Genomic DNA, 23,698 nt, shown 5'->3' with positions numbered 1-23,698 from the left:
CTGCCCTCGCGCTGTTTGTGGTACTTGGGTCAGGGCACACCTGCTGTGAAGGGGACTTTTGGCCCCTGACCTCTTCCCACGTAACCTCAGACAGCCATCTTTCTGCCTTCCTTGGGACAGCTCAGGGGTTCATCTTCAGAATATGTTCAGTTCTCCCATCACACTTGGTCCTCACAAGAATCCTGTGACCTGAGTCGAGGAGATGTTTTTGTCCCCATCTCGCAGATGCAAAAACTGAGGCTCGGAGCTGGGGGGTGTGGTGTTTAAGCTCTGGTCTGGCTGGGTCTCAGCTTCGGTGTCCTTGATCTGGTGGCCCCTACCAGTAGCAGTGTGCAAACCCCACACCTCTGTCATTCATTCCCCCATGCGTGCGTTCATTCCAGAGCCGTGCATTCAGTGCCGAGCATTAAAAAGATGAATGAGAAATCCCTCGCCCTTAGCAAAAGTGCAGCAAGAGGTCACTGTCCCTTCCCTAAGGATACAGAAAGGACGTTCTGAAGCTTTCCCAAGCCTTTGAATTGGGAAGTTAGGCGTTCAGTCTAACGCATATCGCTCCCACTGCAAGTTAGATCTTTGCCTTCTTGTCCTGTCCTGCACAAGAAAAGCAGCCACTCTGGCTCCACGGAAGGGCCCCCAAAAGTCACATGGCCACCCCGACAGTCTCTGTGGTCCTCGCTGTGCACCTACCTCCCCAGCGCCCTCTGAGCCCAGCCCAGAATTGCTCTCCAAACCCTGCAGGCCTACCAGCCTGTGTTGAATGTACTAGGAAGAGAGCCCACACGTTCTGTTTGAAGACTGCATGCCCCTTACACTTATTCAGGTAGGATCATCCCCAATTTTTAAAACCAAGATGCAAACAGACAAAGCAACTTGCCCAGGATGACACAACGAATTAGTGACAGGGCCAGGCCTTGGGGAGGATCTGGGACTCTCACAGCAGTGCTCGGTTCTGCCTCTTGCTGGACCTGGCAGTGCAACCAGCTCCGTTTTCCACTGCCACCATCTTTAGCTTGTGGTCCGCTTCGACCATGAGATTATTTTTTCCCGTCTTCCCCTAGTCCTTCACTTGTGCCATGTCTCAGTTCCCAATTAGAGCAAATTTCTGTTGAGGGTTCACCATATCCCAGGACCTGCTGTAAACCCTTTACATATATTAACGTGTTTAATCCTTCCCACAACCCTTTGAGGGAAGTCATATTAGTTGAGGGAGGTCCGTTTATTCCCTCTGGCCCTCATTTTACAAAGAAGAGATCAGAGGGACGAAGATATTAAGCTACGTGCCTAAGGGTAGCACAGCTAGAAGTGGCAGAGCTGGTCTTTGGATGAAAGCAAAAGACACCCATTCTTGTCTGGCCTCCATGCTCCCACGCCCCCCAATGGCAGGAGATGTTTAGGGGATGTTTATGTGCTCCGCAGACTGTCAGACTCGGAGGGTCCTCGATCAGGCCCCAGTGGATGGTTGGGCGTTCAGTTTTGAACCTGGTAACATTTTCTTGTCTTGTGTGGGTGGGGAATTCTCTCCTTGCGTTAATGTCCCTGCTCTCTGACTTGAGGGGGGTCACTCTGAATTTCCTTCCCATTCACTAAGGACTCATTGGTCCACTTTGCTCAGTACCGGCCATTATTCCAGCCAAGCAGGAGCGTTTCTGGGACCCGCACCAGGTGCTGAGCCCGCTGTGTGCAGCAGGTTCTGAAGGGAAGTGCGTTAAGGGCAGTTCCTGGCCCAGCCCCCCGGCGTCCTGCCAGCCTGCTGAGGGGCCCCCATGAGTTAAGAGCTTATGTATGGATGGCTCCGAGGCAGTCCCGGGACATGAGATCTGGAGAGGTCAGGGACCTCAGATCCCAGAGGACAGGGGGTTCGTCAGTGCTGGGGAAGCTGGGGAGAGCTACGAAGGACAGAGGAGGAAAGGAAGGCGTGCAGGTGGGGAACACAGCACACGCAAAGGCAGGGAGGAGGGGATGAGATGTCCTGGCTCCGGTGTACGCCGGGGTGCGGGGTGGGAGAGGAAGCTGCTGAGAGGTGTTGCAGGCAGGAGACAAGGATGACGGCTCCAGCCCTCGAGAGCGGCACACGGCCCCTGGTTCAGCCCAGAAGATCCGCGTTCCCCATTTGGAAAATAGGGATGAACCCCTTGTAGAGACGCTGAGAGTCTGGAGTGCCCAGGATGCTGGCGGCGGGCGGTGTGCCCTGCCCGCCCAGAGCCCACGTGTCCACCTGGCTCTGCCCACCTCCCATGCTCTTGCCCTGCCCGTCAGCAGCAGCGTTATTCCCCAGCGTCAGCCAGCGTCTTCCACGTTCCCCCCAGGCAGCCTTCGGGTCTGGCTTTGCTGCCCACTCTCCCGCGAGGAGAGGAGCCACCTTTAGCGTCCAGCTCCCCGTGACGCTGCCTTTCTCTGCCCTTCCTGATCTGACCCAGGAGAATGAGCAACTGTCTTCACCCCGGGGTGGACCCGGGATGCCTGTCCCAGGAGTAACAGGGAGAGTCCACCCAGCCTAGACGTTCTTTTACTCAGTCCTCCTGGCTGCCAGCGGGGGCGGCTTCTATCATCCACCCACTTTACAGAGGCGGAAACCGAGGCCCAGAGAGGGTAGAGTATCCCCTCAGGACTCGTAGCTGGAGGGGGACCAAGCCTGGACTTACCTGAGGCCTCTCGCTGCCCAAAGCTCCCCTCCACCCTCACCCGACCTGTGGTTCCAGGAGCAGTGAGGGTGGAGCTGCAGCTCAGCTGAGCGGCTACACCCAGCCTAACAGTGTCCAGTGGAGCAGGCCGCCGGGGATGCGCCAGGGAGCAAGGGCCCGATCGCTTCGCCCGCATGAGCCCCAACTTCCTCCGGGTCAAGCAGCCCTAATTATAGGGGCCCTCACGCGGGGACTCCATGAAAGGCTGTGCCCCATGCTGAGAAATAGTGTCACCCCAAGTCCCTGTTACTGTTGAGGAGGGGCGCCCTGGGTGTGCAGACAGGATTCCAGGCTGGGCTCAGCCTGCCTGCGCTGTCACCTCGGGTGCCCCTCACCCCACCGGGCCTCCGTTTCCCCTGACAAATTGAGATAAACAACTCTTTCCCGCCTCTCCTGCAACATGACCCACCAAAGGCGCTGGGGTGGTCCATGGTCTCTGTCCTGGGCTGGGCCTCCCTCCTCCCACCCAGGCCCCCAGCTCTCCCAGTACCAGCTGCCCACCTGGGTGTGGGCCTGGCTCCTTAGCCCTGGTGCAGCTCCGAAGACTCTGAATGGTGCAGAGTTGCTCGTATCACCTCTTTCCAGCATGATTTTATTTACTTTCTCTTATTTCCGAAGACCAGCTTGCAGCAGAACCTAATACCCTCAATAACCAGCCGAATCCCGCGGGGATGCTGGAGATGGGGGTGCGGCTTCAGCAGAAGCCGCGCACGTGGCACCTGGACTTTGAATCCCCCACCCCAGGCGGGCTCCCGTCTCCTTGGCCCCCTGGAGTCCTTCAGGCAGATAAGGAAACTGAGGCAGGACTGTATGCGCAGCGACCCACCCTGAATCCCACCACGACCGGCCACCGCCCTCCCTCCCCCACCTCGCTCTGGCCCCTGAGACCACCCCCCAGGCAAACTGCTGAATACTCGACTCGCGGTCTGGGAGTTGACTTGGGAGAGTCGAGACTGACACAGTGGTTGCCTGGCCCCGACCACACAGCTAATCAGTGGCAGAGCCGGGCCAGGCGAGGGCCGGTACGGTCCCACAGCCACCTTGACACGACATTGCCACGCCTGCTGGCCATCAGAGGTCGCGCTGTGCAGAGCCTGAGCTCAGCTCTGCTCTGCCTGGGACCCTGTGGGCCTGTGCGAAGAGCACCCCCCGGGGGGTCGGCCGTGCAGATTTCACAGCCCATTCCGGCCACCTGGTCCCTCCCAGGCAACGTGAGCTTGCTGGGGAGAGGCGGGAGGCCTTCGCGTGTGAGCACCCAGCCTGGCAACTTCAAGTGCCGTGAGCAGCGACGTCTCTTGATGGCAGCTCCTGGAAGGCAGGGCTTTCTGCAGTGTTCTCAGCCATCTGGGCCCATAGTGATCAGAGGGCATGAGTGGAAAGAGTTAGGGAGGGCAGGTGGGTGGCCAGTTGTCTTGGAAGCACGCTCCCCTCCGAGGGCCCGTCCCTGAGCCCTTGACGGCGAGTGGCTTTCTTCTCCCCCCGCAGCTGCTGAATTCCTTGTCCGTGGACCCCGATGCCGAGTGCAAGTATGGCCTGTACTTCAGGGACGGCAAGCGCAAGGTGGATTACGTCCTGGTGTACCATCACAAGAGGGCCTCGGGCAGCAGGACCCTGGCCAGGCGGGTCCAGCACAGCGACGCCGGCCTGGCCGCCCGCAGTGCCCGGCAGGACCAGCCCCTGCCCGGGAAGGCAGGCCCCGTGGGTGCGGGCGAGCCCGAGCCCCCGCTGGACTACCACGAGGATGACAAGCGCTTCCGCCGGGAGGAGTACGAGGGCAACCTGATGGAGGCCGGCCTGGAGCTGGAACGGGACGAGGACGTAACTATCCCCTTCTCCCGGGCGGGCAGCCGGGCGGGCAGGAAGGTCCTTCTACCGTCACCTGTTCTTAGAAAAGGGCCGAGGCCAACGCCCTTCTGGTCGAGTGTGGGGAGCCCAAACCAACGCCCTCCCCACATCTGCCCCGGGGAGGGGCTGGCCTTCTCGGCAATGACCTCCGGGGTCAAGGCATTTCCTGCTCTGGGCAGTTCCTCCCCTGGGAAGATGGGCGGATGACCGTTTCACGGGCGGAGGATGAAGGTCTCCTAGGAGTCTCCCTGGCGCTTGACCTTGGCTTCTCGGGCCTCGGTTTCTCAATCTGTCAAAGGGGGAGGTTGGCCTGGCTGATGGCCGGGGGCCCCGGCGCACTGAAATCTGTGACCATAACACTGGTTTCCAGAGCTTCTCTCCTTGCCAAAGCCTGAGAGTCTTTCTAAGGGAAGTTTTCTGGGGAGAGCGAAAGGTCGGCCGCCTGGCCGGCTGGCTGCCCTGGTGGCAGAAGGCATGGCAGTGCAGAGAGAGTTGACCTGGGCGGCCTGGGGACAGCGGCGCGGCCCCCTCAACTTCTCAGCGGGTTTGCTGATGCTCCCCTGACAACTCCTTAACCTCTCTGTGCACGGCGCGGCGGGGAGCATCTCTTCCATGAACAGTGGGGGGCAGACCTCTAGCCCACAGGAACCGTGGCTGTGCAGATTAACCAAGAGTCAGCCAAAGTCTCTACAACACATTAGGAGCAGAAAAAGTAGTCAGCAGCTTGACTTAGGGACCCACGGGTCCATCGTGAATGTTTAAAATAGAAGTTGGTATTAGTTTTGCTATTTCCATCAGTGAGAACCACCGCGTCCTTAAATAGTGAACGCTTTGGTCTGCTGATAAGGAGGCTTTGGGGGTACCTAGAATAGAAATCTACGACAGCGGAGCCGGTGTGAACGCTGTTTCGCAAGATGACGTTACTTCCCCTGAAAGCAGCCAGGTATGCTCAGCGGGACTCATTCTACCTCGGCCAGGCTAGTGGTAGAGGCATCTTGCTCTCAACGGGGACCACCCCTCTGGGTGACGCTTTGGCTGCCGGCAGGTGTGGGTGAGCTCTGGCTGTAGGGTTGGTTCCCACTGGAGTTGCGAGGGCGCGAGGGGCCTTAAGACGCTTTGATGGTCAGGAAGCAAAGGTTGGATCCTGACCGGGTGGCGGAGAGCCTGTCTCCCTGACTTTGAGGGCCGCAGCTGCAGACAGGCCTGTGCTGGTCCTTTGGAGGTTTCTGTCTCACTTTGTCTTAGACCTGAGCTGAGGCCGCTCGGGAGAGAGAACAGTCATTCACGCCGACTTTTCCCAGTCCCGCCCGGCCAGCCCCGCGGCCTTTTGTCAAAACAATACTGCTACGATACAGGCTTGAATTCAGAGTGTCCTTTATAATTGGAGGAACAAACAGCCTCCATTGGAGGCAGGGGAGGCTGGAGGGAGGCTGGTGGCAGAGGCCTCTCCTGGGAGCTGTGATCTTGGGCGCCGTGTTACACGACCGAGAGATTTACTCTCTCTCACTTTCCTGACTACAGCGCTGAAATCTCATGTTTGAAAGGACATCCCCACCCCCTGGGTCTGGTAATTCACTCTCCCTCTCCGGGCCAGATCCCAGACCCTCTACCTGTCCTTTGCAAGACTTTTTAAGCTTCCCCATCTGTCAAACAGAGACAACAATCGTGTTTATATCCCTGGATTGTCATAAAGTACTTAACTCAGTCTTGCAGTCAGGGAATTCTCATTGGCTGACGTGAATATTCAATCATATATTTTTGCTCATATGGAAATGGAACGGCCGTGCTCACGAAGGAGAGAAGAAAGAATCTTTCCAAGTCCAATTGAATACTACACCACACATATCTTTTTAAAAACTCCATGACTCTGAAATAAAGAGCAAACGTAAAGACATTGATTACGACCCCCCAAAAAAGATTGAATTGTCCCAATAAGTGATGAGGATTCTGCCCCCAATTCCAACACGTACGGGTTGTTTTCCCCACGCCACTCAGCACTTCTCCGACACCAGCTGGATGTCCTACAACTTAACTCAGTTTGGACACTACCCATCTGGAGGTAGCATCAGACCCCAAGGTTAAGGGCTCTACAAGGCCACCCACCCCCCACCAGCCGTCATTTGCAAGCTCAAGTTGTCACCTGTGCTCTGACCCACTGGCTACAGTTCAGAGGTTCTAAGGACTTGGGGTTCTATTAATTTGCTAGAGCAACACACAGAACTCAGAGAAGCATGTTACTTACTAGATCACTGGTTTATTATAAAAGGAAATAACTCAGGAACAGCCAGATGGAAGAGGTGCACAGGACAAGGTGTGAGGGAAGGGCGTGGAGCTCCATGATTTCTGAGCACCGTTCTCCCCAAATCTGCACGTGTTCACCAACCCAGAAGCTCTCCCGACCCTGACCTTTCGAGTCTTCATAGAGGATTCATTACACAGGCACGACTGATTAGATCACTGGCCATCGGCAATTGATTCAACCTGCAGCCCTTCTCACCAGCCCAGACATCCGGGGAGGGACCAGAAGTTCCAACCCTCTAACCACATGGTTGGTTCCCCTGGCAACCAGCCCCCATCCTTTGGAAAGGAGGTTCTTTCCAAAAAATCACCTCATTCACCTAACAAGAGACACCATTATTGCTCTCCCCACTTAGGAAATTCCTAGAGTTTTAGGAACTCTGTGCCAGGACCGGGAGACAAAGACTGAAAATCTATTTCTTATTACAGATCGCAAGATCACAGTGACCCACAATTTCATTGATAACTTAGCTCTAGAGCTTAGGAAGCGTTTCCAGCAGTTGATTGGGTCTTTTTTATTTTTTAACATCTTTATTGGAGTATAATTGCTCTACAGTGTTGTGTTAGTTTCTGCTGTATAACAAAGTGAATCAGCTATACATATACATATATCCCCATATCGCCTCCCTCTTGCGTTTCCCTCCCACCCTCCCTATCCCACCCCTCTAGGTGGTCACAAAGCACCAAGCTGATCTCCCTGTGCTATGCGACTGCTTCCCACTAGCTATCTACCTTACGTTTGGTAGTGTATATATGTCCATGCTACTCTCTCACTTTGTCCAGCTTACCCTTCCCCCTCCCCGTGTCCTCAAGTCCATTCTCTACATCTGTGTCTTTATTCCTGTCCTGCCCTTAGGTTCATTAGAACCTTTTTTTTTTTTTTTTTTTAGATTCCGTATATATGTGTCAACATATGGTATTTTGGTATTTGTTTTTCTCTTTCTGACTTACTTCACTCTGTATGACAGACTCTAGGTCCATCCCCTCACTACAAATAACTCAATTTTGTTTCTTTTTATGGCTGAGTAACATTCCATTGTATATATGTGCCACATCTTTCTTATCCATTCAACTGTCAGTAGACACTTGGGTCACTTCCATGTCCTGGTTATTGTAAATAGTGCTGTAATGAACATTGTGGTACGTGACTCTTTTTGAATTATAGTTTTCTCAGGGTATATGCCCAGTAGTGGGATTGCTGGGTCATATGGTAGTTCTATTTTTAGTTTTGTAAGGAACATCCATACTGTTCTCCATAGTGGCTGTATCAATTTACATTCCCACAAACAGTGCAAGAGGGTTCCCTTTTCTCCACACCCTCTCCAGCATTTATTGTTTGTAAATTTTTTGATGATGGCCATTCTGACCAGTGTGAGGTAGTTTTGATTTGCATTTCTCTAACGATTAGTGATGTTGAGCATCCTTTCATGTGTTTGTTGGCAATCTGTATATCTTCTTTGGTGAAATGTCTATTTAGGTCTTCTGCCCATTTTTGGATTGGATTGTTTGTTTTTTTGATATTTAGCTGCAAGAGCTGCTTGTATATTTTGGAGGTTAATCCTTTGTCAGTTGCTTCATTTGCAAATATTTTCTCCCATTCTGAGGGCTGTCTTTTTGTCTTTTTTATGGTTTCCTTTACTGTGCAAAAGCTTTTAAGTTTCATTAGGTCCCATTTGTTTATTTTTGGTTTTATTTCCATTTCTCTAGGAAGTGGGTCAAAAAGGATCTTGCTGTGATTTATGTCATAGTGTTCTGCTTGTTTTCCTCTAAGAGTTTCATAGTGTCTGGCGTTACATTTAGGTCTTTAGTCCATTTTGAGTTTATTTTTGTGTACGGTGTTAGGAACTGTTCTAATTTCATTCTTTTACACGTAGCTGTGCAGTTTTCCCAGCACCACTTATTGAAGAGGCCGTCTTTTCTCCATTGTATACTCTTGTCTCCTTTATCAAAGGTAAAGTGACTATATGTGTGTGGGTTTATCTCTAGGCTTTCTGTCCTATTCCATTGATCTATATTTCTGTTTTTGTGCCAGTACCATACTGTCCTGATTACTGTAGCTTTGTAGTATAGTCTGAAGTCCGGGAGCCTGATTCCTCCAGCTACGATTTTCTTTCTCAAGATTGCTTTGGCTATTCAGGGTCTTTTGTGTTTCCATACAAATTGTGCAATTTTTTGTTCTAGTTCTGTGAAAAATGCCATTGGTGGTTTGATCGGGATTGCATTGAATATGTAGATTGCTTTGGGTAGCATAGTCATTTTCACAATGTTGATTCTTCCAATCCAAGAACACAGTATATCTCTCCATCTGTTTGTATCATCTTTATTTCTTTCATCAGTTTCTTATAGTTTTCTGCATACAGGTCTTTTGTCTCCTTAGGTAGGTTTATTCCTAGGTATTTTATTCTTTTTGTTGCAATGGTAAATGGGAGTGTTTCCTTAATTTCTCTTTCAGATTTTTCATCATTAGTGTATAGGAATGCAAGAGATTTCTGTGCATTAATTTTGTATCCTGCTACCCTACCAAATTCATTGATTAGCTCTAGTAGTTTTCTGGTGGCATCTTTAGGATTCTCTATGTATAGTATCATGTCATCTGCAAACAGTGACAGTTTTACTTCTTTTCTGATTTGGATTCCTTTTATTTCTTTTTCTTCTCTGATTGCTGTGGCTAAAACTTCCAAAACTATGTTGAATAATAGTGGTGAGAGTGGGCAACCTTGTCTTGTTACTGATCTTAGAGGAAATTCAGTTTTTCAGTTGGGTCTTTCTTTTTTTTTTTTTTTTCACATCTTTATTGGAGTATAATTGCTTTACAATGGTGTGTTAGTTTCTGCTTTATAACAAAGTGAATCAGCTATACATATACATATGTTCCCATATCTCTTCCCTCTTGCATCTCCCTCCCTCCCACCCTCCCTATCCCACCCCTCTAGGTGGTCACAAAGCACTGAGCTGATCTCCCTGTGCTATGTGGCTGCTTCCCACTAGCTATCTACCTTACGTTTGGTAGTGTATATATGTCCATGCCATTCTCTCACTTTGTCACAGCTCACCCTTCCCCCTCCCCATATCCTCAAGTCCATGCTCTAGTAGGTCTGTGTCTTTATTCCCGTCTTGCCCCTAGGTTCTTCATGCAGATTGGGTCTTTTTTAAATGAAATTATTACTGTGGCATAAACTAGACAGTTCAAGGTTTCAAAGCAGCTGGAGTTGAGTGTGAGCCATCTTCCTGCTGTAGTCTTTCAGATCATAAACGAGTTTCCCACGGGCCCCTGCAATCCGAGCTTCCCTCTGAGGTGAACTAGGCCCTGAGGCTGTTGAAAGGACCTGCGTTCGCTGCAGCCTGTTGCTTTCACCTGAGACCAGAATCTACTCAGGGGCCGGTCGGCCGGCCGGGTGCGTGCAGCCTGCGGGCGTATACGGTCCCCTGCCAGTGAGATTAGCAGAGAGATGCCCGGCTCATGACTCATTCCCGGGGTGTGCTCTGATTACAAGGAGTGAAAGGGTTTGCAGTTTGGGGAACAAGATAGCCTCAGAGAGAGAGCCCAATCGCACAATCTTACCCACTTTGAAGCAAAATTTAGGGATTTCGGTGCACTTTCCTGGGGAGAAAACAATCCGTGGAATCCATCAGATACTCAAACAATGACGCCCAAAAGATGAAGCATCATTGCTTTAAGGCGGGATTTCTCAGCCTCGGCACTGCTGGCGTCCAGTATTTTGCAACATCCCTAAACGCAACCAAAAATGTCCCCAGACGTTGCCAATATCCCCGGGGAGCCAATATCGAGAGCCTGCTTTAAAGGCCGGATGGGGGTGGAGGGGTGGGCGTGGAGGCGGCAAAAGGGAAGTGAGAGCGAGAGAAATGGGGGGGCAGTTAAATAAGGCCTCCTGAACACCTGGGAACACCCCCCAACTCTCTGCTGGCCCGGCTGTGACCAGGCAGCACATGGAGGTCACCAGCAGCGCAGAGGTGTGTGACCCGCCTTTGCTCCCCCAGGGGCCAGCGGGTGTGTGAGACTGAGCCGCTCCTGGGCAGCGTGGGCCACGAGCCACACACGGATGTGGCCCCTGTGTGCCGCGCGAGCCTTCCTCCCAAGTCAGGAGGTTTATTGCTGTGAAGACATCCCGTGCTGACCAGTGGAAGACCGGCCTGGCTCAGGGCACAGTGGGGGGCGGTTCTTAGGGACACAGAACAGTGAGTGTCCTGGGGCTGCCGGAACCAATGACCACAAACTTGGGGGGGGATTAAAACAACACAAGTTGATTCCCTCCCAGTTCTGGAGGCCAGAAGTCCAAAGTCAAGGTGTCAGCAGGGCCATGCTCCCTCCCAAGGCTCTAGGGGAGAATTCCTCTCACCTCTTCCAGCTTCTGGGGGATCCAGGTGTTCCTGGGCTTGTGGCCGCGTCCCTCCAACCTGCACCTCGTCTTCACATGGCCTCCTCTGTACGTCTCTCCTCTTCTCATAAGGACACCAGTCATTCTGCTTAAGGCGCGTCCTAATCCAGTATAACCTTATCTTAACTTGATTACATCTGCAAAGACCCCATTTCCGAATAAGGTCCCATTCACAGATACGGGGAGTTAGGATGTGGACGTCTCTTTTGGGGGGTACCATTCACCGCGCTACAGAGCTGAGACTCTGCACAGGGATGTTATCCTAGGAGTTGGGTGGCTCATGCAGGACCCCTAGGGGTACAGCATTGGTTGGGGAGGCATGGCTCGTGGTTGGAGGGCAGAGCGGGGCAGGTGGTCTGGGGGGGACAGAGCCTTGGCCTGGCTGCCTCGGTGCACGGGAACCCCGTGGGGTCCTGCCAAGATGCGGGCTCTGACTCAGCAGGTCTGCGTGCTTTCACACTGCACTTCTAACCTGCTCCCAGGGCATATGAAGCGGCCGGCCCTGGACCATACTTGGAGGCGTGAGGACCGTGCAAGCCTGTTCCCCATGAGCCATCAGAAACATCCCAGGAAAGGGGCCCCCGACATCCACGCAAGCCCCTGATCCACGATTCAGTGCCCCAGAGGTAGCCCCAGGCAGAGACCCCCGTACTGGGTACACTGGGCCAAGAACCGTGGAGAGGGAAGTGATGGGTCTGGAAGAAACGTGCTCATAACCCTGATTATGGGATGGATAGAGATTGAGCCTGGCCAACAGGCTCTAACCATAGGTTCCCCACTGCTCCCACCCTCCCCCGGGCACCGCAAGCTCAGAGGAACCCAGTGTGAACGCTGCTTCCCTGCAAGAGAGGGGCCCTGGGTGTCAAGGTAGGGTCTGGCGCCTGATCCAGAGGACGGCCCCCTAAGTAGGTTTCACACATGAGGGTCCAAGAGGGGTGTCACGTCAGAGACCCCCTGGGACAACACACATGATAGGAAACGAGGGAGGAAAAGGTCGTGGAGACAGGCGCCCCAGGCCTTCCTTCTCAAGGAGCCCCTCCTCCCACCCTACACCCCAGCGGCAGTGGGGTCAGCGTCCAGGGTTCCCAGCAAACAGACAAGAGCAGCTTGTGGCCAACACGTTTCCTTGCAACTGAAATCCATCAGCATTTTTCAAGTCCAGCCTCAAAGCTGGGACATTATTTATGTCCACTGGCGATTGCCAAGAAGGCCACACACTAAAATGCCGGCTGTGTGCTGGGGGTGACCGAGGCCCGCACTGCCCTGAAGGTGAACTTGACCCCGGCTTTGGCAGAATTGTTAAGGCCGCGGACACGCGTACCCTGTAAAATCAGTTTGCTTTCATTGCTGCTCTTCGGGGCTCCTCTCCTCACCCCGGGGCTGTGGTGGGCTGTCGTTTCTCCGTGTTCCTACCCGAAGCTGGTGTGGGCCGTCATGACATCTGTTTCCCATCTTTGTGGATGTTGCTTTTGAAAAGCAAGTGAGGAACTGACTGAGGGAGGATGGGTGCTGCTTCCACGCCAAACTTTGGGATGCAGCGTCAGGTGGTGAGTATATCTGAGCTCCCAATGAGGCTCAGACCCCGCCTGGCCCCTGTCGGGGCCACGTGTGTAGATCCAGACCCTGCTCAGCTGCTTCCTGGCCGAGCGGCCTCAGGCAAGTGGCTTCCCGCTCTGGACCTCAGTTTTCCCATCTGTAGAATGGAGGTGATGGCCCGTCCTTCCTCCCGGAGGGGTGGTCATGGCACAGGCAGGGGGACGTGGTTTTTGCAGTTTCCAGCTGAGTTTTTGCAGGCGTGAGTGGTTTCTGAGGCGTCTCTGGGGCTTGGATAAGATGATGATGGGCACAGAGGAGCAGCCCCTCCTCGCAGGCTGGGCGTTGGGGTGGGGGTCCTTGACTCTGAGGAACCTGAGGTCTAATCCCGACATCCGCATGTATAAGGGACAAAGGCGCAACAGACATTCTCAGGGACTTGTCAGTTTGGAAGCAAACCCCATCCCGCCTGGTATGGGTGCCCTAACCTGCCGTGTGGCACAGGGATCAGATCCCTTTACAGAGGGAAGGAACTGAGGCTCTGAGAGGCGGGGCGAGGCCACCGGGCCCAACAGGGGCAGGGCCAGCACTTGAACCTGGGTCGTGGCTCCCAGTGTCACGCTCTTTGCCCTGAACCACGTGGTCTTCAGCCCCCCACTCCCATCCCCAGGCTTAGTGCCTCTGCCATGAGCCTCTCCTACAGTGGGATGTTAGGGGCCATTGTCTAGTCCTGAAGCTCTCATTTCTCCACAATTCCACCATTACGCATTCATTTCTTTGGCCCTAAAGATTTTATGTCTCTTGAGTCTTAAGTGCTGAGGCTTTTACACACCCCACCTGACTTCCTTTGGGTCTGTCTTGGTTTTGCGGAAGCATACTTGCTATAAAGTATATTCTGGACACTTTTTAAAAGTCATGTCTTTAAAGTTCCCCAAGGGCAGCTCTGCCCGGGTCCCAAGTAGGCGGGCTAAAATCTGTGCCACTCTGGCTGCAGTTCTGACGTCCTCCTGTGTCTCTAGGCCCGTGGTGTGCCGGAGTCAGCTCTTTCTGGCTCATCAGGAGTTCTGCCAGCCGGGTGTTAACACTTTGGTAGCTTGAGATAGGCCATGGCGGGAGTATTTACACTGTGGAAATTGGCAAATGTGGCAGCTACAGATCAGGTTGGTTTTTTCTTCCTGAGAGCAGGGGAGTTGTGGAGGGTTGCATACCTCACTGGCATCTCCTTACTGGCAACTCCCTGCCGTACGCCCATGTGTCTCCCTTTCCTTGGAGAGGTCAAGTACCTTCGAACGTGTCTGTTGAATTTTCACTTCTCATTATGACACTTTTTTATTTCTGCGAGCTCTGTTTGGTTCTTTTCCCAGTTGGCTGTGTCATTCTTTAATAGCTTCCTGTCCTTTGCAGAACCTTTCTGTCCTGAGGTTTATTTCTTTAAACAAGGTGAGCACAGTGGATTTATTATCCAGCTAATCCTCGCAGAATCCCGAGGCTGAGGGCGTCACTTCTGCTGGTTCTCCTCCAGCCGTCTTCGTTCCTGGTGGGCCTGGTGCCCTTGCCCACTGACCACCACCCTTATGGAGCCCATGATCGGGGCGGGGAGTTCCCCAAGCCCAGGAGGAAGATGCCCTTGTCCAGAAAGCCTTGCATTCGTCACATCTGAGGGCATTATAGACAGAACCACCTTGAGCCAAGGTCACAGGCTGAGGTCCCCAGACCCACTGGGGCCGTGGCCTTTCGGACCAGGACTTCTCGGGGAGGTCCTCATTCCCTCCCTTTCCTGCTCAGCGCCAGGACTGCCTTCCTTGTAATTCCCAAGGTTGGAGGAGGGAGCCCTTTCTGGGTCACCTGAAAGTGTCATCTCATGGGGGTCCGGCTCCGTGGGGGAGGGTCTTCTGTTAGACTCCCCATCTTGGGCGGGCCTGGGGCAGAAACCTCCCTCCCCCCTCCCGCCCAAGTGTCTGCATCGGTAGAAACCCCTTGGATGGCATGGTCTTGGCATGGACATTTATTTTATTTATTTATTTTGTCCAGCATTTGGTGGCAGGCCGTTGCGGGACCCTGACCCCTGGCCCTCCCCACGCCCACGCCATGGTGCGCGGCCCCGGCAGTTCTGTGGCCTCCAACCTCCCCACACCAGAGGGACCAGAGTCAGGACAGAACCCACGGCTCCGGGGCATCTGGCTCAGGGAGGGGACCCGGCATCTCATGATTTCTTCCTGCGGGGGCGGGTTGCTGTCAGGCCGGGCACCAAGGTTTAAAACATCCTGTATGTGTTCTTGTCCAACCGGTCCCACGACCCCTTTCCCCAATCCTGCCAGATATTTCCCTGGGAGGGACCCCACTGCTCACGTAAACAGCGGAGCGTGTTTTCCCAGGGAGGCCAGCCCGGGCACTGGTCCTTGACCACCATCGAGAGAGCTCGCCATGGACTTGGAAGAATATATTTTGGGTCTTTGCATGCGGCTGAGCACTGGGCACAGAAATAAACTTGGGCCGTAACGGGAAAGAGGGGGTCTGCCTCACGGGGCCGTCCATGCTCACTTCTCGGTCATTTCATGGTGCCCCCGGGGCTTCCTGGAGCTGGGGAGGCGGCTTCAAGCTTCTTGGCCAGAGGAGTCCACGCAGGCGTGGTCTCACCAGCCTCAGGGTCACGGAGAGGAGCCGTAGCCCCAGGCACGGGGCTGGATGGAAGTGTTAGGAGCATCAGGGACTCCCCCAGCTGTGAAGCAAGTCTTGTACTGCAAAGATTTGCAGATGAGCAAAAGGGGGTTCAGAGAGGTGGAGTCACTTGCTGGAGACAACACAGCAGCCCGCCAGGACTCGGACCCAGGCCGCCCAACCCATGGCCGCCCCCGGCGCCCACCCGACCTGCCCCTTGAGGGCAGCAGGAAGATCTGGGTTCCCCTTGCCCGAGCCCCCGGGCTGCCTCCTCTGGTCCACACTAGTCCACGCGCCGCCGAGTCCCCAGCCCTGGGCCGTGGTGTCAGGCTCCAGGCTCCCTGCAGGTGTGCCTCACGCCAGCCAGCACACCTCGAGCCTTGCGCGTCTGGTCCCAGTGCCCGAGCACCCTGGTCCTGGAAGCAGCCTCAGGACCCAGCTCCTGGACCTGCTTCTTCGCAGCTTCCAGCCACCTTGATAAGCTCCCTGCGCCAAGCCCCGTGGGGCTCTGACCTGCTGCTTCATGTGAGTATCGTGGGCCAAGCGGCAGCTCCAAAAGCCGTCCTCCTGGAATCTGCAAATGGGACCTTATTCGGAAGAAGCGTCTCGGCAGATGTACGTCAGTTACTGATCTCTGCACCAGAGCATCCTGGATGCGTGTGGGCGCTAAGTCCAATGACAGGCGTCTTTGGAAGAGAAAAGAGAGGGAGACTTGACACACAGAGCCACACAGGGGAGAAGGCTTGTGCAGATGGGCACAGAGGCTGGGGGGATATGGCCACCAGCCCAGGAAGGCCTGGGGTCCCCGGCGGCCCCTCCCCCGGAGCCTCTGGAGAGAGCGCGGCCCTGCCCACACCTTGATCACAGACTTCTCGCTCCAGAACTGGAAGGGAATGAATCTGTGTTGTTAAAGCTGCCCAGTCTGTGGCCATTGGCTGCAGCCTGCCCTGGACACTCACAGTGAACGTGCAGAGCGTGAACCTCTGGGCTCCAAGGTGAGGACAGTGGCAGGACACCCTCACGGGCCTGTCGTGGGGTTAAGTGAGTTAATACGCACAGATGCCTGGAGCAGGGCCTGGCACTAGCGAGCGCCCGGCGGGTCCCAGCCTCCTCTCCCCCCACCCCGTCATCATCATTGTTGGGGGACTTCATCCACTCGTTCAGTGGACACGTGCAGCATCTATGCTGCCCCGACGTGGGCAGCAGGGCCAGTGAGCTGGGAGGCTCCGGACAGGACTCGCCTGCCTGCTGGGGCCACATAGACAAGGCCTGTGCGGTGACACTGAGGCCCCGGGGAAAGGCTCGCTCTTCTGGTTGTGGGGGGCATGGGCGCCTCTGCATCAGAGATGGAGAGATGAGCTGGAGTTCTCCCAGCAGGTGTGACCCTTCTCTCGGGGTGAGGCAGGAGCCCCACGTCTCCCTGGGGACCGAGGCTGGCGCTGGTTGAGTGCGTTTGGACCACGGAGGATTTTTTCCTAAAAATCAGTCCCAAGTGACTTTGACTCCGTTGCCTTTTGCCAAAACCCTGCAGTGATCCCATGAGCTGTGTACACTCTGAGGCTGGTGACGGGACCTGGGGCTCAGGGCCCAGCGCAGACCCGAGTCAGCCCCATACCGAGTCCCGAGTGCCAGCCACACACACCCCCTGCCGTGGCCTGGCTCCCTTCTGCCAGGACCCCCGGAATTGTGGAAAGGTGAAGTGGGACCTCAACCTGGGGGCCCAGCGTGGGCTCCAAGCCCCCGGGGTCCCCTTGAGACGGCTGGTGGACTGAGGACCCCACTGCCGTAGGGCGGCTCTGTCTGAGGGGAATGTTGTGTTTCTGTGCTTTTTGTTGCAATGGGGAACCCCAGTTATCTCGGGTGATTGGGAAGTCTGCTGGTGTTACCTGCGTCTTAGGTGGGGAAACGTGTTATTGCCACGTTGATGCTATTCGCTCAGTAAAGGCAATCTCTTAAACACGAAAGGTAAGGGGAACACAGAAAACCAGAAAACTAGAGAGTTGTTGGGATGTGTGTGGTCTCACCCACGATTAAGAGTGTGTATGGCCCGCATGTGAACCCGGGTTCCCACACCCGCCAGCTGCAAGATGCCAGGCCCTGACTTTCCACCCCCAACTTTATTGAGGAGTAATTGACAAATATAATTGTGTATATTTAAAGTCTACACTGTGATGACTTGATTTACATAGACACCGTGGAATGGTTACCCAGATCAAGGTAATTAACTCACCCGTCACCTCACACAGTTAACTGTGCGTGTGTGTGTGTGTGTGTGTGCGCACGCGCACACGCGCTGAGAACACTTTGATCTCTCAACACCTTTCAAGTATACGATACCATATTAGTAACTAGAGTCACCCTGCTGTTCATTAGGTCCCCGAAACTTAATCTTATAACTGAAAGCTGGTACCCTCTGACCTGTCTCCCCATTGGCATCCCCCCACCCAGCCCCTGGCAAACACCGTTCTACTCCACACCGTTTCTATGAAATCAGCATTTCTTTAATTCTACATATAAGTGAGACCATGCAATGCTTGTCTCTCTGACCCATTTCACGTAGCAGAATGTCCTCCAGGTTCATCCATGTTGTCACAAATGACAGGATTTCCTTCTTTTTTATGGGTGACTAATACTGCGCTGTATATGGCTACACTCTCTTGATCTATTCATCCGTCCAAGGACGCTTAGGTTGATTCTGTATCTTGGCTGTCGTGAGCAATGCTGCGTGAACGTGGGGGTGCTGATGTGGACGTGCTGATGTCATTTCCTGGGGATAACTACCCAGAGGTGGGATGCCTGGATCATTCGATGGCTCTAGTTTTAATTTTCTGAGGAACCTAGGCGGTGACTGAATCTCTCAAGCCTCAGTGTTCCCCTCCGTGAAAGGGGGGCAGTGGTCCTCCCTTTCCCATAGAGCTCGTTGGAGTCAGTTCTCGAAGCTCTTAGCTTGTGCAGTTCCTGGTGGGGCAGCACTCAGGGGCCCTCAGCCGCCCAGTCCTGTCATTCAGACACGCTGGACCAGAAATGACTTGTCCAAGTTCACAGCAGCTTAGTGGGGGCGGGGGGCTGGACTCGAATGCAGCGTTACGTCGAGTCCTCTCACATTAGGATAAAGGCAGTGCTGACCCAGGGAACCCGGAGGGTGGCCGGGTCCAGACAGAGGTGTGTCCTGACCCCACAGAGATGCCCAGAGGGGACCATCTTCACCATCACCTCCTCATCTCTGCTTGGGCACCCCAGGGACACCGAGTACGTCCACTCCGTCGAAGGGCCTGGGCTCTCAGTTGTGCAAGGTCTCTGAGGCCCCCCGGCTACCCCTCTGAGAACTTCCCAGGTGTTGTGGGATCGGGGACCTCCCTCCAGGCACCCTCCCGGCCGTTTATCATTCCCTTGGGACCTGGGGGAGCCCTCTCAGCCCCGCAGCTTGCTTCGATCATCTGGAAGGAGGGGATTCTAGCAGTGCCTCAAAGCATCGTCAGAGGAGCCATGAGGTGACAGGCAGAGGCAGCTGCCCCGTAAACTGCTGTGGTCCCCGAAGGTGAAAATGGTTTTCAGCCCCAAACATCTGCCCACGCTGACCAAGGACCTCTCCCCTCTTTCTAGACGAAAATTCACGGGGTTGGATTTGTAAAAATCCACGCGCCCTGGAACGTGCTGTGCAGAGAGGCTGAGTTTTTGAAACTGAAGATGCCGACGAAGAAGGTGAGTGGTGACGTCCCTGCTCCACAGGGGTCGTTTCAGGGCTGCCCGGCAGGAGCACGTCATCGCGAGGGTCTGAGTTGTTACGAAAGCCCAAGGGAGCTTCAGCCCCCCCCACCCCCGGGAGGGCAGGAGGCCTCCCGTGTCCTGCAGAGGGAGAGTATAACCCGCTCCCCCAGAGATGCCGCAGGAGCCCGGGAACTTCTCATAGATACAAACACAGTGAAACTTCCCGCTTTGACCGTTCGTACTTTCAGTATTTCAGCTGATTTATCAGACTCATTTTAATCCCATTTCCTCGCTTGCTAGGGCTTTTCTTCTTAATCTCTGACAGCTTCAGGCTGGGAAGCGGTCTGCCAGTGCGTCCAAGGAGCTTAGCAAGGCGTCGGGTTTACTTTTGTCCTTGGGGAGGAAAGCAGGGGGGACGAAGCTGTTCTCGGGAGTGAGTCAGCTCCCAGCTTCTCAAAGCCTCCAGAATCCTTTGGATTACCTCTTTTTAAACAAAAGTGAAGCTGGGGGAAGTTCTCTGGAATGTCCTAGAATTGCCCTTTTGGCTGGGATCTCCCGAAACTCTGAGCTTTCAGGCTCATCTAGAAACGCGGACGTGGAGGGGGCATCGTGGCCCATCCCCGCCCCCTGTTCCCAGGCCGGGCCGTCTCTGTGGCAGGGGGCTAGTTCCCTGCCCGTCTCAGAATACATTCCCAGAGTCATGGCTCAGCAGATGACATGCGTCCCCCTTCCCTGCCTCGCCCGCAGCTGTACCACATTAATGAGACCCGTGGCCTCCTGAAAAAGATCAACTCTGTGCTCCAGAAGATGACGGACCCCATCCAGCCCAAGGTGGCGGAGCACAGACCCCAGACCACGAAGAGGCTCTCCTATCCCTTCTCCCGGGAGAAGAAGCACCTGTGAGTGGGGCCCCCCTCCCGCTTGCCCTTCCCGAGGGCCGCCCGCAGTGTGGTGATTCCACCCCGTGTTGGACTTGGTCCTCTGAGGCCAGAGGGAGTCCTCCAACCCCCAGTGAAGGGGGATTTCAGCCCCTGGAGCGTATTCGCATAAGAGCTTGTGCTTCCTGAGCACAGAAGAGGCCCTGGAAACAATTTCCAAGGTCATTATTAACTGAGGAGTTAAGGGGACAACAAGTCTTGTCCTGCTGGGTGACACTTGGGAAAACTAGCTTGAGCCCATGTGAGGGAAGGCCTGGGCCTGGGATTAAAGCCCCAAAGCAGTGGCCTGGGTACCCTCCCCCCGCCCCGCTCTGTCCCTCTTGGGATGTGTCCCGAGGAGTCGGGTCTGGTTAGCTGCCCCTCCGGAAGGCTGCCGAGCTCTGGGCGCCAGGAACCGAGAAGCAGCCCCAGCTGGAGTCCTGAGGCCCCAGACTCGCGGCCGGCGCGGCTGCCTGGCAGGGCTGCACCCATTCTGGAACCTTCCCTCCTCCCCTGCTACTGAGGGGCAATGAGGCGTAGCCACCTGGGTCAGCGGCAGCTGCAAGGCCTCCGTGGGGCCTCACTGGGCAGAGCTGGAGCGAGGGCAGGGGTGGGAATAGAAAGCTTGGAGTCTGGGAATCCTGTGGGGATAGGATGACGAGCTCTAGGGGATGGGAGGCTCCTGGACACCCCTGGTCCCACAAGACATGAAAAGCCTCCGCTCAGAACTGGGGCTTCCGCCCTGGCCAGGGCATTAGTCACAGGGCCGGGGCCACATGCCTCACTCGCTGTTTCCCGATCCTCCAGGGGATAAGACATAAGAGAGAAGGGAGTGGCTCTGGCCCAACTCCTCCCACCAGGGCCAGGACCCGCGCATTAGAGGGAGACGCCCTCTTTCCATGACCCCCAGGGCCTGGCCACCTCCCTTGGCACCCCCTGCCTTGCCAGGCTTGGCTCACCTCCAGGCTCTGGGCCACCCCCAACCCCGAGTCGCCCTCCCCGGCTGTACGCTGAGTGTGTTGGGAATCGAATAACGTGTTCCAGAGACATCCCTCTGCCCTCAGGAAGCCTTAGGAAATCTCTGTGTGGCCCAGGACCTCAGGACGGAAACCATTTGGAAATTATAGGGAGACTGTCTTAAATAGTAAAGTGTCCGATGGTGGGATCACCCCAGGAGTGCTGCTGCAGCAGAGACTAAAATATGCCCCCGAGGGTGCCATTGGAAGGAAGAGGGATCCTTGGCGAGGGAGGTCTGACCACAGTTGCCCCTGGGGTCACTTCCCACCCACAGGGGTCTCCCAGCCTCCCCGAGGGGTGAGAGGATGTACAGACTCTTCCAAATGCCCAGGGTCGGATCACACCCGGCGTGCGGACAGAGCTTCGTCAATTTCACGCTCACGGGGGTAGTGTGGTCCCCCAAGGCCTCGGAAACCGGGAGCGCTGACTTCAGTGAGCTGTGTCTCTTTTTGTTCCCAAAATTTCAACAGATTTGACCTGTCTGACAAGGATTCCTTTTTCGACAGCAAAACCCGGAGCACGATAGTAAGTATCGCTCCCTCGTGGGAATCCATAGCTCCCCAGCAAGGTGGCCCCGGGAAACGGGATGATAATTTCATTTCAGCCGAGCTCCTCTGGGTGGAAGGGGCTCTAATTGTCTGTGACAGAAATAATTAGAATAATAAAACCAGCGGGTTGCGAGGGGCCCAGGGGATGGCGGGGGTGGAGCAGCAGGGAAGAAGCAGAGGGATTCCAGACCCGCTGGGTTATTTCAAAATGTTCCCGCATCTTTGCAGTTCCCAGCTCGCCTCTCCAGCCTCCTTGCCACTTGCCCTCGGTGGAATCTGTACGTCCCCACCTCTCTGGGGGTTTGTGAGCAGGCAGGCCTGGCAGGAGGGATGGGGTGGTGCAGGCAAAGGGACGAGGGTTTGGGTAGACTTCCAGAGCCTCGCCAGACGAGCAAACTGTGGCTTGAAATCTGACCAGGCCGCCCTGCCCTACTCCAGGTATTGGTTTAACGTTTATCCATCGGCCGCCACGTTGTCCACCAGCCAAGCTGGGCTGTGCACGGTTCAGGACCCAACTTCTGTCTGAACAAGTATTAACCTCTCAGCCAAGCTGCCGCTTCTCTCTCTTCCTGGCCCAGAAAGCCCAGCCTGGCGAGCAGAGGGGCGGGGCTGGCAGGAGGCGGCGGCTTGACCTTGAGCAGATAACTGCGCCTCACAGCCACATCCTGAGACGGGCGGGCACCCAGGCACAGGACAGCGAGTGGTGTAGGCTGCCTTGGCGTGGGGGGCTCAGGCCACTGCCTGGACAGACAGAGCCCGGTCCCATCAACCCTGTGTCCCCTCCCAGCCTCGCGACTCGCACACGGGACGAGGTGGGGTCCTGCCCAAAGGGCAGCCGTGCGCCCACACCAAGGGTAACCTGGATGCAGCGCCGGGAACGTAGCCACTGCTGTGGTTTTTATTATTGACCACGTTACTGATGAAACTAGCAATTAAGTCTCATAATTTATAATAAACAATGAGGAACTCGTTTATGCAAAAACGTCAGCAGCCGATGTAGCTCGAGGCTGACGTGTGCTCCAGGAGAGGTAAGTTCTCCCTCTTGGAAACCCACCGCGCAGGAGAACCAGACGCAGTTGAACCTGCACGGTTTCTCTTTTTCTCTGTCATTTTGGGGTGGGAGAGAATTGGAATGGCCAGCTGGGGGAACTGAGGCACGCGCTGCGTTTCCATACGTATGTGCGCCCCAGTTTTTACACGATCTGGAGCCGCCAGGACGCCCCTGGAAGCACAGGGCTGGGTGCAGATTCATAAATTCATTCTCTTTTTTTTTTTACTTTTTTTACTTCATTGTTTTATTTTATTATACTTTTTTGGCCACACCATGTGGCTTGCAGGATCTTAGTTCCCCGACCAGGGATCGAACCCGGGCCCCTGGCAGTGGAAGTGCGGAGTCCTAACCACTGGACTGCCAGGGAAGTCCCCGTAAATTCACTCTTGCTGTCGGGGTGGTGGCCTGGGGTTGGGGTCATATGTGAATGGAAGCTCTAGGCCCCCTCTCGTGGAGAATCCACTTTAAAATGGAGCTCAGACCAGGATCCCCAAGTCACAGAAGGCAATTCTATCCAAGCCAGTAAGTGTTACTGAACGAGCCATGACTCCGATTACCTCTGGGGTGGGGGGCGCTCTCTCCCAGAGACCCTGAAGGCCTGTTTGTAAAACACCAATGCTCCAGAGAAACTCTTTGGTGACTCAAAACTTTGCCCTTAGTTAGTTGGACCCTGTGGTCTTGAGACCCAACGTCCTTCTAGACAAAGATATAACAGTCCCTCCTGTCTCCTTCCCTGTGCTGCTAGCATATCGGGGCAGCCCAGTGTGCAGGCGGGTAGGAGTCAGGATCAGCAAGGAACAGTGGGGAAGGACCTGAGGTGCTGGTCTTAGGACTTGGATTTTCAGCCTGTAGGCACTAGGGAGCCATAGATGGTTGTGGAGCAAGGTCCTAGAAAGATCACTGCCAGTGGCCAGTCGTGGAAGGGCAGATGGAGGGTGGGTGTGGGATCACAGGGGTGGTTGTGAAGGGGGGCTGTGGCTGCACGTGGAAGGGAGGAGGTGGTTATGGGAGAATCAGCAAGGTCAGGATGAGGCCACTGATTAGA

At 55.0% G+C, this 23,698-nt stretch overlaps 1 protein-coding gene across 3 annotated transcripts in view; it reads left to right on the top strand.

Moving 5' to 3' along the window:
- ANO1 (anoctamin 1) overlaps window positions 1-23,698 on the top strand; it is a 91,155-nt gene that overhangs the window by 3,270 nt on the left and 64,187 nt on the right. For all 3 annotated transcript variants that reach the window (XM_033402485.2, XM_033402487.2, XM_049713034.1), the window contains 4 exons: window positions 4,167-4,499; window positions 19,016-19,114; window positions 19,868-20,019; window positions 21,525-21,579. In XM_033402485.2, the coding sequence (XP_033258376.1) occupies window positions 4,167-4,499; window positions 19,016-19,114; window positions 19,868-20,019; window positions 21,525-21,579 (639 nt within the window). The remainder of the gene's footprint in view (window positions 1-4,166; window positions 4,500-19,015; window positions 19,115-19,867; window positions 20,020-21,524; window positions 21,580-23,698) is intronic.

This window comes from Orcinus orca, chromosome 8 (genome assembly GCF_937001465.1).
Source record: "Orcinus orca chromosome 8, mOrcOrc1.1, whole genome shotgun sequence".
Taxonomy (NCBI): Eukaryota; Metazoa; Chordata; class Mammalia; order Artiodactyla; family Delphinidae; genus Orcinus; species Orcinus orca.
This window is presented reverse-complemented; position numbering and strand designations above follow the sequence as displayed.